The following is a 15,508-nucleotide window of genomic DNA, read 5'->3' on the forward strand; positions in this document are numbered from 1 at the left end:
AGTTACAGATAGGTAGCCGTGTTGGTCTGCCATAGTCAAAACAAAACAAATTCCTTCCAGTAGCACCTTAAAGACCAACTAAGTCAGTTCTTGGTATGAGCTTTCGTGTGCATGCACACTTCTTCAGATACACGTGTATCTGAAGAAGTGTGCATGCACACGAAAGCTCATACCAAGAACTGACTTAGTTGGTCTTTAAGGTGCTACTGGAAGGAATTTGTTTTGTTAAGTTCACAGAGATTGTGATGAAGCACAGACCAGTTTTTCCCTTTAAAAATGAGTCCTACAGACAAAAGTTTCTTTTTATATACTGTACTGGTTTGAATTGTCCAGCCATGCCTTTGGATTCAGGTATCTTGTAGTATTTTAAGAGTCTAATATAATCCTTTTGTGCTGGTTGTGACAAGAAATATGCTTTTGAAAACCAATCTTGTCAAAAGAACTGAAGTGCTTTTGTTAATATTATTTATACTGCATAACAACTACAAAAAAATTGATTGGCTGTCTAAATCAAAACAAAGAAAATTAAAAACATACAAACAACAAAAACTGCCATAAGATGAAATGCATCATTAAAACAGAATAATATAAGATCAGGAATGAACAGAAAATCTAGGATTAAGAATTGATGAAACTAAAGCAGTTATGTTTAGCAATATTTTAAAGGCTGCTTGAGACTGTTCAGTCTCTGTAGAGCCTCACCACATGTTTGATGCTCCACAATCAACTTGTAGCTGCTTGACTTCATGGAGGCTCACTGAGAGTGGACTGCCTCAGCTAAGTTCCTTCCCTTGCCTCTTTTACCCTCTCACTGAGATACATTGCCATTTTTTGCCACCATTTACCACACTTCCTAAGACTACCTTCCTGTGAAAGGTAGTTCAGGCACAGAAAGCTGCCTTATATTAGATAGATAGATAGATAGATAGATAGATAGATAGATAGATTCTTTATTGTCATTACACAAGTGCAACATTGCACAAGTGCAACGAAATTGGATGCCATCCCTTAAAAACAACAAAAGCAAAACAACAACAACAACCAAACAAACCACATTCCAGCCACACCCACACCCACACCCATCAAACTCCCAGGTCACACTATCGAGTTACTGCATTTAAGAAGGCCACAGCTCTTGGATAGAAACTATTTTTCAGTCTATTTGTCCTTGACTTGATGTTTCTGTATCTCCTGCCAGAAGGCAGTAGTACAAACAGACTGTGTCCCGGGTGAGATGCATCCTGCAGGATATTGTTTGCTTTCCTAAGACAACGGGAACCGTACAGTTCTTCCAAAGATGGGAGGGGATGACCAATAATCCTTTGGGCTGTGGTTATGACCTTCTGGAGCACCTTCCTCTTCCTAGCTGTACAGCTGGAGAACCAGGCACAAATACAGTATGTGAGAATGCTCTCTATGGAGCCTCGGTAGAAGGACACCAGCAGTCTCTCACTCAGATTGTTCTTCTTTAAAAGTCTGAGGAAATAAATTCTCTGCTGGGCCTTCTTCACCAGAGCAGTGGTATTTGCGCTCCAAGTCATGCCCTGATCGATAGTCACTCCCAAAAACCTGAATTCCGCCACCCTCTCCACCCGTTCCCCGTTGATATACAAGGGCTGAATGTCCGCCTTTTTTTCCCTGTAATCCACCACCAATTCCTTGGTCTTAGCCGTATTAAGAGCCAGATTGTTCTCTCCACACCAAGCACAAAGCTGTGTGAAGCTTTTTTTAAAAAAAAAATTGTGAAGACAGATGGAAATAATTTATTTTCTGCAGTCTTGTTTTGACCTCCTTGCCATCCAGTGGTCCTATTGACTCTCTTAGTTGATTTCCCAAACCTAGATCTACATGGAAATGTAGGATGTGATCTACTAAGTGCTGATTTTATGGAACTTCCTTATGGACATTACTTGTAGATCTCCTATAGTTGTCACTTATGTGAAGCCTAAGCCTTTTGAAGGGGTAAATAATGGAATATGGAGGCTTTTGTCTTTTGCTTCTTGTGGGAACTGTAAAATGTTTGCGCTATAGATAGTGCAGTTTTTCTTCAAGGTCATAAAAATTATAATAACTCTCAGGTATGAAACCTTTTCTGCAATCTAATAATGAAAAGCCTAAAAAAAGAGTGATTTTTTAAGATGTATGTAGCACCCCAGAGACTGGGGATAAGAAACAGATTTCCTCAAGCACAAGAAAAGGAACTTTTAAGTTGGCAGGGCATGGAGGGCAGCAGGGAAAGAAAAAATGTTTAAGCTTAACAAATATATCCTGCTTAGCGTGTCAGCATGCATGCAATATTTTTTCTTCCACATACATATGCGTGAGTATTTCTCTTGAAGTAGAAGAAAGGTTAAAGCGTCAGGGGAACAGAGCACAATAATGCACTGAAGCAAGAGCATGTACTAATTGAAAAAAGGTTCTGTGATAATAGAAAGCTTTGCTCATGTTAGTATAGTAACTTTTTGATGCCTTACCAGATTGCTCCCAATGATCATTTTTTTAACTGCAAACACCAGACTGAGCTGTAATATTCAAACAAGAAGGCACTGCTATTTTTTTTGAAGGTTGAAGTTGTTCAGTAGAGCTGAGTATGCTGTCTCTGGGTCAATATTGTCTACACTGACTGACAGGGACCTTCAGTGGGTTCAGTTGAGGTTTTTGTCATCCATATTGCATTTAGATGATTGTTGGAGTATTTCCAATTAAATTAATGGACTCAAGTTACTTGTCCACTGATGTCATTGGGTCTACTCAGAGTATGACTATCCTTAAATATTCCATATGTACGAGCCCTTGTTGCAACACTTTTAATGCAAACCCCTCACAAGTAGATGATAAAATGTTTTAATAACCGTTAATGTGGTATATATTACTATTTCTGATAATTTCAGAAAATATGCTTCTAGAATAAATATCCTATGATTTGATTCATTAATTCTGTACATCGTCCAATTTGAAACATATTTATTGTTTAATCCAGTATGATACAAAGCTTTAACAAGGCTGCCTTTTCAGTGGTAGCCCCTGAGCTATGGCACTCCCCCCCCCCCCGCAATATTATATAGGTTTTAACAGCAAGTCAAGACTCTTTGCACTGGTTTTTGGTGAGATGGGGCATTTTTACTTATCCCACTTGTTGCTGCTTTGCTATATTTTACTGTGGTTTTTAAGTATTGCATTTTATATACTGCAAAATTTTTGCAAACCTGAATTGTTCAGTAGAAGCTTGTTAATGGAAGGTTTGCAATACATGTTTCGTTAGAAGTAAGTTTCAGAGTTCAGAGTAGCTTGATCCCAAGAATTGCCAGGTGGGGAATGCTGAACTTTTTCCATTCCTGCCTGCTCCGTTCTGTAACCCTTGCCTTGGCAACAAGAGTAGTGTATGGTACAGTATAACCTGGGTACTGCCTACTTGCCTCTGTAATGCACATCCTTGCCACCCAAGCTGGTTTTCTACTTCTATCTCCTAGCCAGACGCCAACACGAGAAGAAATCTGGAAAAACTGGGTGAAGTTATCCTTCTGCAGAGATTAATTTGTGTTTGTAAAAAGGATTAAGTACACTGCTGCCCCTGCATATGAGTAATCCAGAAGGCACTGAGTTTTGCTAGTATAAAATGTAGTTCTGTGTCCTGTCACCATTTCAACTTTTGGAGATCCCCACTCTGACCTGCTTATTTCAATATAAATCTCACTTCCTGTGCTTTATTACAAAGAGGTGCATTTAGTCATATTTATAAGTTTCGTACAGTTAACACATTTGAGGGCTCTGTGTTCTGTGATAGACTATTAAAAAGAGATTTGACAGTTCTAATTACAATGCTCCTGCCTCCTACTGATCATGATCATGATTCTTTATCACTATGACTCTTAGTATTAAAACTTATCATTTTGAAAGAACTGAGGCATTCTTAGAATAACTTCAGGAAACATCTGTTCTTGATGAATCACATCTGTATTTTCTGGCAATTTTTTTAAATAAAAAATTATTCTGGAGTTGAAACTGTTTCCCTGCATGGAGTCTTGATCACACCCATTTTCATACTATCTGAGTATATATGTTGTGTGTTGGCTACACAACACTATTTTAAAGAAAAAAGGCCTGAATAAGAGATCTTAGTTGAACTTGAAATATTTAGGAACTAATAAGATTTTCTTAATAACTCACAAAGTTCTGTAATATGCATAATAATCAAACAATTATGCATTCTCAATACCCTGATATTGAAACGTCAAATGATTAATTGGGTATTTTCAATTAAATAAATAATGAAAATTTCAAGAAAAGGAAGGGAATTACAGCAAACAAAATATTTAAATCTTCGCTGTTTAACTTAGGTCTTTGACGCTTACCTGGTTTCCTTGTGCTGTATTTCACACATTTTTGGAGATGCGGTTAAATGTTTGCTCTCAATTTCATCATCAATAAGGAGACCAAATCTAGTTCCATGTGATTCAAGCGATCACACAGAGCAAGCTGTTGATTGTGGTATTTTGATTATTGTAGATGAAAGCCAGTTTGACAAATCCATGCAAATAATTACTTGTGTTTTATGAGAAGAAAATAAACACTGTATCAGCAGGGATCATAAAGAGAAACATAATATGCCAGGAAACCTTCACACATTCAAATGTAGCTTTAAGTCTTTCACACCTCCCTCAGCTGGAGGATAACTAACAAAATTTCCTAAGGACACTTCTGTTTTTTCTGTCCAACTAGAGAATTTCCCCTTGCTCTAAGATGTTCTGCTGTGTTTAGTAGTGACCACAGTGTTTATCATACCATATAGGCAGTTATTCCAGTTCTTTGGCTCCTTGCATGCACTGGAGCTGTACTCCATAAACAGCTTGTTGTTGTTGTTGTTGTTGTTGTTGTTGTTGTTGTTGTTGTTGTTGTTGTTGTTGTTGTCACAGTTGTGTCGTGTCTTGTGTGGGTGTTAGGTTCTAGTGGTGGTGATGATGGGGAGCGGTTAGTGCATAAAGCCAAAATTGTGTCAAAAACCACTCCAAGGAACAGCTACTGTGCGAACAATCTTACTTTTTGGCACAAGAGTTTCCCAGAACAGTAAGCAAGGCAGAGAGCTAAAAAGTGTTTTCCATTGCAGGAAAACCTGGTGTGCAAAGAACTGTTTAGCTCTCTGCCTTGCGTTTGTGTGATATCAGCTGGTTTGCCACGAAGCGCAGAAAGCTGTGACCCTACAAGTTAAATGCACAGCAGCTGCGATCCTACTATGTTTCCACGTACAGTGGTACCTCGGGTTAAGTACTTAATATGTTCCGGAGGTCCGTTCTTAACCTGAGACTGTTCTTAACCCAAAGCACCACTTTAGCTAATGGGGCCCCCTCTGCTGCTGCGCTGCCGGAGTATGATTTCTGTTCTCATCCGGAAGCAAAGTTCTTAACCCGAGGTACTATTTCTGGGTTAGCGGAGTCTGTAACCTGAAGCGTATGTAACCTGAAGTATATGTAACCCGAGGTACCATTGTATGGACCACTTGATAGCTTTAGATCTTGAAGTGGGTTACAGTAGCTACACTTGCATAATATATACCCACAATAAGAGCAATAAACACAATGTAAAATTATTTACATTAAAAATACATGAACAGTATCCATAATAACCATATCAGGAAAGTCGCAAAGCATTACAAGGCAGAAAAATGTAGACTCCCTGACCAACATAAAACACACTGTTCATGTAGCCACTCATCCAACCACACTCTCACTATCTGTTCCCATAACCACTATGATCATTCACTCCTTCATATGGTACCTCTAGCAAGCAGCCACTCATGGGCAAACCACTCACTCTCAACATAATTACAACCCACATACCAAGGATTGCTGCCAAGCATATACATATAAGAGTGTCTTTCCATCACTGAAGAACTAATGGACTTATGCCCCACAGGATCATCAATACTCTTCTCACATCTTTCACTCGGGAGTGGCTCAGTTCTATGCCACAACAATCTCTAATGGTTGAACAAGCTGCATAATGTGATGGTGTATCAAAAACACATATTGCCCCTTTAATAGGCATGTGAAATACAATCAAAGGTACTGTTTCACAGTGTGCTGTTACTAGTATTCCTATAATTCATCCCTACTCTGTTTGATTTTGTGGTTTACTATTAATGTGTAATAATACTTTCCTTCTTCTTTTTTCTTCTCAGCTTTGGCAAGCAGTCTGGAGGAAAACGAGGTTGCGAGTGTATAGTATTGGAGCCTTCTGAAATGATTGTGGTAAGGATAGACTTTTAAAAACCAGTGTGCATAGTCCCCCTTGAAATAGTCATGTTCACTTTGGCTGCAGTTCTAGAGAATTCTATCACAAATCTTACCATGGCTACCATCAATGAGTGGTGTGCTAGTGCATATTGCTGAAGCACTCCTGTCTTGCTCTGCATTTTATGGAAACAGGAGCAACAAACCCGGAAACAGGAGCAACAAACCCATGAGTCTTGACTTACTCTGTGGGGTGTTCCTCTCCTGACTATGGTAATAAACCAAGGTTTGTTCTTGGTTTACTGGTGGCAGCTTGTTTGGCAGAAACAAACTAGGAGTGCTAGTTTGTTGCTGCCAGCATCAAGAAGGAGAAAGTGAAATGGGAGTAATTTAATAGTGTGCACTTAGCACACTGCTCATTCATGGTAACCCAAGATTTATGGCTTACTGTGACGTATGAACAGTGTGACTGTATCTTCTTAATGAATGCTTCCCTATCATTATGGATACCATGCTCAATATGTCTCAGCTAAAGTGTTTGTGTGTTTGCTGCAATATGGCACTACTGGCCCACAATCCTGTTATGTTCTACAGGTATTCTAATATCTTTTCTCTAAACTATGGGTAGGCAAACTAAGGCCCAGGGGCCAGATCAGGCCCAATCGCTTTCTGAATCCGGCCCGCGGACAGTTCGGGAATCAGCATGTTTTTTCATTAGAATGTGTCTTTTTATTTAAAATGCATCTCTGGGTTATTTGTGGGGCCTGCCTGGTGTTTTTACATGAATAGAATGTATGCTTTTATTTAAAATGCATCTCTGGGTTATTTGTGGGGCCATAGGAATTCGTTCAACCCCCCCCCCCCCAAGGTCTGAGGGACGGTGGACTGGCCCCCGGCTGAAAAAGTTTGCTGACCCCTGCAAGTCTAAACAGAAAACTAATGTTCCTCTGCTTTATCTAGCTTCTGATGTTATTTTATTTTATTCTGTTTTTGTTATTCATTAGTACATGTATGTCAGCCGCCCCCAAACTGATGCCCTCCAACCAGATCAGCATGGTCAATGGTCAGAGATGACCTCAAGGTCAAGGGTACCAGGCTGGTGGAGGCTGACACACCTAGCGCTTCATAACTTCTATTTGCTTTGGAACTTGTAAAATGTCATATATCTTTGTGTAGGCTGAGAGATGTGTGTGCGCATGTATGCATGTGTACACTTAACTTGGGAATTGAAGCAAGACATCTTGACCACTTTGAAATATTTAAAAAGATACTGAAATGGAATTCTACAGCACATTCACTGAGTGTGGGCAGGAACTTCCCATCTGCAGTACTATATAGAAAAATGGATTAAGCTGCTAAACTGTAAGAGCAGTTCAGAAATAAAATACCCTCCTTTCTCTGGATCTTAATCTCTATCTTATAAAGAGCTTTGCTTAAAAAAAAGCCTTTCATTTTTAAAAACCTAAGATATGGCTTATGAAACCTGAGCTTTTGAAGTTGTTTTAATGCTTACTGCCCAGTGCTGATGCTTTGATATATACCTATGACCTATTATTTTCTTTTTCTTTCTTTTGCCTCCTTTTGTGTATTGCCAGAAAGTTTAGGTTAAAGCTGGATCATGTAAGATGTTACTGAAAATATCAACCGCCTTATTTTTTCTGCGGCTGTATTGTTAGCGACATTTACATGGAATATTGCCTTTGTGTGGGTCACTTTAAGCCATTGCTTCCTTGAACTCAAATCTGTTACAGCAGTCACCATATTTTTTTGGTCATTTGTGGGGTTTTTTTGGTATTACTCTTTGATCCAGCCTTTTGATTCTTGGATATATTTCTTGTCTACATCTGTAACGGAGAGGAATGAGCCCATAAATTTTGATGTTCTCTCTTGGAAATGTGCTCCTTTCTGTTCTGAAAGTAATTGTGCGCAGTGGGAAGATAGGATGCATTTCTTATATTGGGTTTTTATTTCTATCACTTTTTAATACCGACATATTAAAAGTCATGGTGGCTTTCACTTTGGCAACCTGGCGTTCTGATTACTCCTCACAGATGTCTTCTGCTATCGTCATACGCAAACACTTCTTTGTTTCTTTTGGGGAGCAACTTGTAGTTGCTCTGTTTGCAGCACTGAAGGATGCAAAATGTAGACTGCTATCCTCCTGACCCCCCAGCCCTCAGAAGGCAGGGAAAGTAGCACAGAAGGTTACCCTAACGGTTGTGCTCAGGGAACAGTATTAATGTCTTGGCTTAATTGATTGTATTGCAAGCCACTCTGAGAGCCTTTTTTGTCTGAAGTATGGGGTAAAAGGTAAAGGTAAAGGGACCCCTGACCATTAGGTCCAGTTGTGACCGACTCTGGGGTTGCGGCGCTCATCTCGCTTTATTGGCCAAGGGAGCCGGCATACAGCTTCCGGGTCATGTGGCCAGCATGACTAAGCTGCTTCTGGCGAACCAGAGCAGTGCACGGAAACACCGTTTACCTTCCCGCTGGAGTGGTACCTATTTATCTACTTGCACTTTGACGTGCTTTCGAACTGCTAGGTTGGCAGGAGCAGGGACCGAACAACGGGAGCTCACCCTGTCGCGGGGATTCGAACCGCCGACCTTCTGATCGGCAAGTCCTAGGCTCTGTGGTTTAACCCACAGCGCCACCCGCGTCCCTATGGGGTACAAATGCACTAAATAAATAAAATATTTCTTTTGCTCTCTGTATGCATTCTGGCCTTAAAAGTAAGAGGAATGGGAAGTAATACTGGGTGACACATTGGGCTCACTACTGTCCTATCAGACTGAATGCATGGCTCTTTCAGACTTTGATTCAAGCAGGGTGGGGTTGGAGAGGGGAACTTTTTTCTCTCAAGGACTGGATTTAAGGTGGGTGGGTTTCATGCCAGTGGTGGGCAGGGCCCAAGCCAATTTTTTTTCTTCTTCTCCCTGCCACCTCTCCCCTCCTTTTTTTTACTTGCTTATCACCTGCATGAAATTAGACCTAGCACCACAGGTTGCCCACCCTTGGCTTAAACAATGGAGCTTTGCCATCTAGGCTTACAACTTAGCATAGCACATTTTGCCACCTGGATGCCTATTGAGGCAACTAGTGCAATTGAATACAATGGCACCTCGGGTTAAGTACTTAATTCATTCCGGAGGTCTGTTCTTAACCTGAAACTGTTCTTAACCTGAAGCACCACTTTAGCTAATGGGGCCTCCTGCTGCCACTGCGCCACCTCTGCATGATTTCTGTTCTCATCCTGAAGCAAAGTTCTTAACCCAAGGTAATATTTCTGGGTTAGCGGAGTCTGTAACCTGAAGTGTATGTAACCCGAGGTACCACTGTACATATATCCTTGAATTTGGTTGCCATTGCTAATGGCCCATTTTTAGAATTGTTGCGGCTACTGCTATGTCCTTTGCTGTCTTTGTTTTTAGAAATGTTATACTGTTACTTTATTCTGCTGTATGATTTCAGCTTTCTTGTATGGAATGTTTTATTGGTTAGTTTTTGTTAAATTTGTAAGTTACTCTGCCTAAGAAGCATTGGAAATCTACAGTGCCCAAGAAGCATTGTAGTATAGAAAGCAAGAGAAATTGTCAACAAAAGCTGTTTCTTATAGAGATTTCTCAGTTCCTTTGACTGTATTTTTCAACTGCATAGTACTGGCAATATCTGAAGGAAGCAGGTGGGCGTAGTTACTATAGTTCCTGCTAGCAGTTCATTGTATTTGCCTTTCTGGTAACAAACATACTTAACCTTTTGCTTTCATAGTATTTAGCCTGTGTTGTGTATAAAAAAAACCTTGTTTCAACTGGAAAAACTGCTTTGCATAGGTCCATAATTTCCTAAAAAACTATGATATATTTCCACTTGTGAACAGAATAATAGTGCTTGATTGTGAAGGTACTGAGGGTCCACAGTTCTCACTGAAAAACCTATGAACTTAAGATATTTTTAGTCTTTCAAAGGGTTTGGGCTACATGGCAATGACCTTTCCTATTCAGACAGTAAAGTACTAGAAGTGGTTTTGGGGATTCTAGATTTGGTGAACTACAGAGTGAGCTTGGAGAAAATGTTTTGATATATTGGTGGTTTCCAAGCTTTTTGGCTGTCAGGGACATATGCAAATCAGAGATGCTGTCTTGGGCATCCCCGCCCCCAAATAACCTACCATACACCACAGCCTATTATTTTAGCTACAATAGAATTCTTCTCTCAAGCTTATTTTCAGCAGGGGATTAAGAACCTGCAGGGGCCAGGGAAGGCCTCTGTGGCACCTCTACTATATACAAATAATGAACTCATTTCATAAGTGCCAGTCTGTGCCTTATATCGCATCATAAGCACAAAAAAGGGATATACCAGCAGGCTTGAAGAATAATAGACTTGAAAAAGTGTGTGTGTGTTGTAATGTGTATTGTGTATGATCCATGAAGTGTAGTAACCTGTACTTTGTAATCTCTTACATGCTTTTTAAAAAACTTTGTACTCAGTCGTCACTACCTGAACAGCTTGCGGCATGAGATAATGACATCATCATACTGTGCAAAATCACAGCTAAAGTATTTGTAAATATGAAGACAGTCAAGTGCCTTTGCTTGCTGGGTGCACAAACGGCTGAAAAAGATAAGAATCAGAAGAAAACAAATAAGAATCATGCCAGTGACTAGGAATGAATATAATTTTTGTAATCATTTTCTACATTCCATGTAGAAATATTCTCATAACTGCATAAACACATCTAAAACAATAATAATTTTATTATTTATACCCCACCCATCTGGCTGGGTTTCCCTAGCCACTCTGGGCGGCTACATTTCTTCAGATATATTGTTCCTCAAATAACTATTATAAATATTTTTTGGTACAGCCTACCCATACTTTAAGGTCCATTGATTTCAGTGAGAGAAGTTTAAGTAGCTGCTTTAATCTCCTTTTAAATCCATTGGAATTTAATGTGCACAACCTTGATAGGCTTCCACCCTTTCTGAATGATCTAATTCTTTCAAATATTGATACCTGTATGAGTTGTGTGTTTTTCAGTGCAGTGGATCACTTGCGTTGGTAGACAAGGATAGTAAGACCTTTATCCAGTTTGAAAATGAACCTTCTATAAGTGTTTTAAGTGCAAATGTTCCTCGCTAATTTCTCAGTTCTTTTTACATCCCAGCCAGTTGCAGTGATAAACCAATTCATTCCCATGGTACACGCTTACATGTAATATACAGTTGAAATCCTGAATAGACACTGTTGCCACTTGTTTCTTGTATATATGTGTCTGTCTGTGTTGTTTCCTGCTGAGATTTCAAAAGGAAATGTGAAGATAGGACTTGCTTTTTATAGAATAAATGATCATGAAGGGCAGTAAGCTTTCAGCCTGAACTACTGTAATATGGTTCAAAATGTTGTTTCAAAAAGTTAGCCTTGTCACATTATAGCTGCAGCTAAGGTTTTAACAATCTGATCTATGGAGCATCAGGACTTTTTTAAAAAAAAATGTTTTGCTGCATGTTTTTGAGGTATTGGAACATTGGTGAGTGGAAGAGAGCAAATTGTGTATGTTGAGGTTGTAGTTTAATATGTAACTATCAAACTGACAACTTTTACCCTGTGACTATGCAACTGTTTTAATTTTAAACAGTCTGAGTTCAATGAATAGTTTTTTTATTGCTGGTAAGGTAGTCTTGCTTAGTTTAGGGGGGGGGGGAAGCTCTTTCCGGGAAGGAAATTGTGGCCTTCCAACTCATTGTAATAACACTGTTGAAGACGTGTAGCTCTAGTTTCAGGATCTTGCAATAGGCTGCCTTCAGATAAACTTCCCCAGACGTTACTAGCTCACGTAGAGCTTTTTCTCATGAGTTTTTTAAGATTCCACAGACTTTCAATGATATGGAAGAATTGGATGTTTAATCAGGATCCTGAACATGTGTTCCAGGTGGATAACTCGAAAGAGAATGAAGACAACATCCTGCAAAGGGAAGTGCCCCTCCGACAATCTCGGCGAAGGTTTAGGAAGATTAACCAGAGGGGAGAACGTCAGACCATCACAGATAACGTGGATGTTAGCAGCTATCTTTCGGTGAGTGTACTTATTTCCATGTTCCAACCTGTTTGGCTGAGGCTTGCTCTTTCTGTGGGAAATATTGATGAAGTCAGAGATGAAGAAGTGGATAAAATTTACAAAGGTGATTTTGTTGGACTTAGAGTTGTAGATGGCTATTTAGGAGTTGACTGTAATGCAGTTGTAGCCTTTTAAGGATTGTGTTAATGTACTATCCGTTGGTGAAGACTACTCCAGACCACATCACTCTGTGGTCGCATTTGGTAAGTTTAGACTGAGACTGATCAACTGGAGTTGTGTTCAGATGCATTTTCTGGTAGCCCAACTGCTACCAAAACTCCAGATATTTAGTATGATTAATTATTTGTTGGACTCTATTATGCATCATCTCAGTTTTTTCTAGGTTTTTAGCAATCTCGATTACAAAAGGTTTAGGGCTGCTAACCAAAGCACACACATGCACAAACTTTGATTTAAAGTATAATTTGATTAGGTTCTCATCCACTTTTTGTCAGCCTAACTCTGAATACCAAAAGATTGATCACAGACAACTGTTCAGAAAGTTTAAGCTTCAATTTTGGATTTATTTATTTTTTAAAAGAAGACATGGGCATATTTGCATCCTCTTCCCTATTTTGTTCAGGCTGTAAATGAAGGGGATCTGTAGGAAACAAGCCTCAGGCTGCTGCTTGGTGTGCCTATAGGGTAGAATCAGCCCAAATCAGGAAGAGCTGTTTTGTGCGAGTGGATGCCTCCCTTGGGGTTCCTTGCCTCACACTGTAGCCTCACTGTTACAGAGCAATCCTAAACTCTGGACAGTGTTTTGGGGCTGAGTACAGGACAGAGAAGGGAGAGAACAATATTGGTTGATACCATTTGCTTGAAACCGCAGGAGGGGAGAGTTCTCCTGACCAAGGGACCTGCTTGCAAGCTTACCACAGGCATTTGGTTGGCCACTGTGAGAATAGGATGCTGGATTTAGATGGTCCATTTGCCTGATCCAGCAGGCTCTTCTTATATTCATGTGCTGTGTTCTGCTCAGACAACCATGGGAAAAAAGCATGCTCACACACATTAATTGATCCCACCTTTAGGCAGAGTTTTATCTTTGTTACAGTTGTGATAACGGTAAGATCAAAAATGTTCTCTGAGTGCAATCCTATTCTTTCTGGGAGTAAGTTCCATGGAACTCTTTTGAGTAGACATATAGAGATTTACTCCATACTTGCATGCTGACATAAAATTATTTGATATCAGTGGTAAAAATTATTACAGTAAGTAATTGTAATTATTAAAGTAAGTAACTCAGATGGTAACATAATAAATTGTGAGTGGTAGGGAGAATTTGTTGCTTGTTTTGAGAGTTCTAGGGCAAGACTTTTTTGTTTAAAATGTATAATCCTTGAAAAAGATTGGTGTAGTGAATACAGTACTGTGGTAATTTTAAATGAATTGAAGTGCATATTTCAGGCATATTTTCACTGAAAAAGGAAAAAAAAAAGGTTTTCATATTTGCCTTTAATTTAAAATATATAGTAATTAACTTCAGAATATTGGCCGTATGCTCTTGTACAAGAGTTACTGTAAAAGCAGGAAAAGATGATAATTGTGATACTAATTAGGAATTGTCTGTGATACTTGGATCATTTTTGATAGTGAATGTATGAATATCCTTAAATACATCCTTCAATCAGATTGACATGTTCTTGCACTTGGGATGTATTTAATGTTTACAGGCTGTGTATTCATTTTCCCAATATGTAAAGTAATAGCTGTTTCAGATCTTTTCCCTCTTTTATTTATCAGTCAGTTTTGTATTATATCTTTCTATCTATCAAGGGGCACAGGATAATTTACCTGTTTGTTTAAAAAAAATGTCAGCATAAGAAGTCAGTGAAGCATAAGGCTATGGGAATTTGAACTTTGGATTAATGTAATCAAGGCAGAAAGATGAGATTTCCCTTTTTGCAGTAGTTGAGGGAATCTTGCAGTTTTGGTCAAGTTGAGGCTCTTCTGTATATTCCACCTGAGACTATTCCATTTTATGTTGGGCAGTTATTTAGCCCAGTGGTGATGGGGAAGGATTCCCCCTTCCCGGTAAATAGCTCCCCACTGTTGCAGACATCTGAGAGAACAACCAGCAGATGATTCTTTTCCTGTTACTAAGGAACTAACTCTAGTTTTGTGTGGGATGCATTTATCCAGGATGTGAATTTTTCTTTTATTAATTTAAAATAGATTTAGCAAGGACTTGCCATTGGAAAATGCTAATCATTCCATAACAAGGACTTATCTGGTTTCAGTTCCCATATTAAATACATTGCAAATTGTCCTGCTGGGAAGCCAGCAAGATGTCCTTTATGCTCAAGTACTGTTTAGACCAGTAGCTTTTATATACCAGAATTTTAATTTCTCGTAAGTTTACTTTCATCTTTTTAATGCATTCATCTCCTATTAAATTGATACATTATTGTGAGCTTCATCCAACCCTAACAAAAGATACCCAAGAATAGGATAGGGAATCTCAGACTTAGGGTCTAATGGCTGGCCCTCAAGCACCAGTCACTGCAATTTTTAGTCTTACGTCTCCCATTGACCCCACTCCTCAGATGGTTTGACTTGGCTGGAATGGTACTGTGAAAAAGCCTCTTACTTGCCTAGATGGTTTCTCTTGCTGAAAGGCAGCCTACAATGCAAAACATATTTTGCCTCAGGTTGCACCCACTAGTTGAAAGGTTCCCCATGAGGGAATGCAGACCCAATAAAAAAAAAAAAAGGTTTTCCCCACTCCTACTGTGAACCATATCTTCAAGTAGTTTGTTATGATATCTTGAAATACTGTAGTAATTCAGTAACTGCTCTCTGATTTTCCCATCCCTGAAGTTTCGGACAGTTTGTTTCAATCTGCCTAGAATGTCTTGCTCTCAGTTTAACTGCTTGAAAAGAGCTGGTATCTCACTTCTCATCTGTGTGAGATGAAGTCTTGGGTAAAGCAGAATAGCTCTTCGTCTCCTTTTTTAAAAAACGTTTGCTAGCCCTCCAAAGTCCCTTTCATCCATCTTACTCTTTGTTATCTGATGTTCTTTGCTCATGAATGTACCTGGGCTCAAACATGTAATCAGAAAGGACTTCAGTGGATACTGGTTAGTTCAGCAGTCTATCTTCTGTTCTTGTTTTGTTTTTTGGTAGGGGAGCTAAGCAAATATGTCTGACAGTTGTTTGG

General features: G+C 39.3%; 1 protein-coding gene across 6 annotated transcripts in view; it reads left to right on the forward strand.

Moving 5' to 3' along the window:
- RAPGEF6 (Rap guanine nucleotide exchange factor 6) overlaps positions 1-15,508 on the forward strand; it is a 146,390-nt gene that overhangs the window by 37,841 nt on the left and 93,041 nt on the right. For 5 of the 6 annotated variants that reach the window (XM_081850305.1, XM_081850309.1, XM_081850306.1 and 2 more), the window contains exons 5-6: positions 6,176-6,245; positions 12,160-12,303. In XM_081850305.1, the coding sequence (XP_081706431.1) occupies positions 6,176-6,245; positions 12,160-12,303 (214 nt within the window). Of the gene's footprint in view, positions 1-5,945; positions 6,060-6,175; positions 6,246-12,159; positions 12,304-15,508 lie in introns of those variants that run through there. The other variant, XM_081850310.1, reaches the window with a different exon arrangement.

Source organism: Podarcis erhardii, assembly GCF_964252035.2.
Source record: "Podarcis erhardii genome assembly, chromosome: 2".
Taxonomy (NCBI): domain Eukaryota; kingdom Metazoa; phylum Chordata; class Lepidosauria; order Squamata; family Lacertidae; genus Podarcis; species Podarcis erhardii.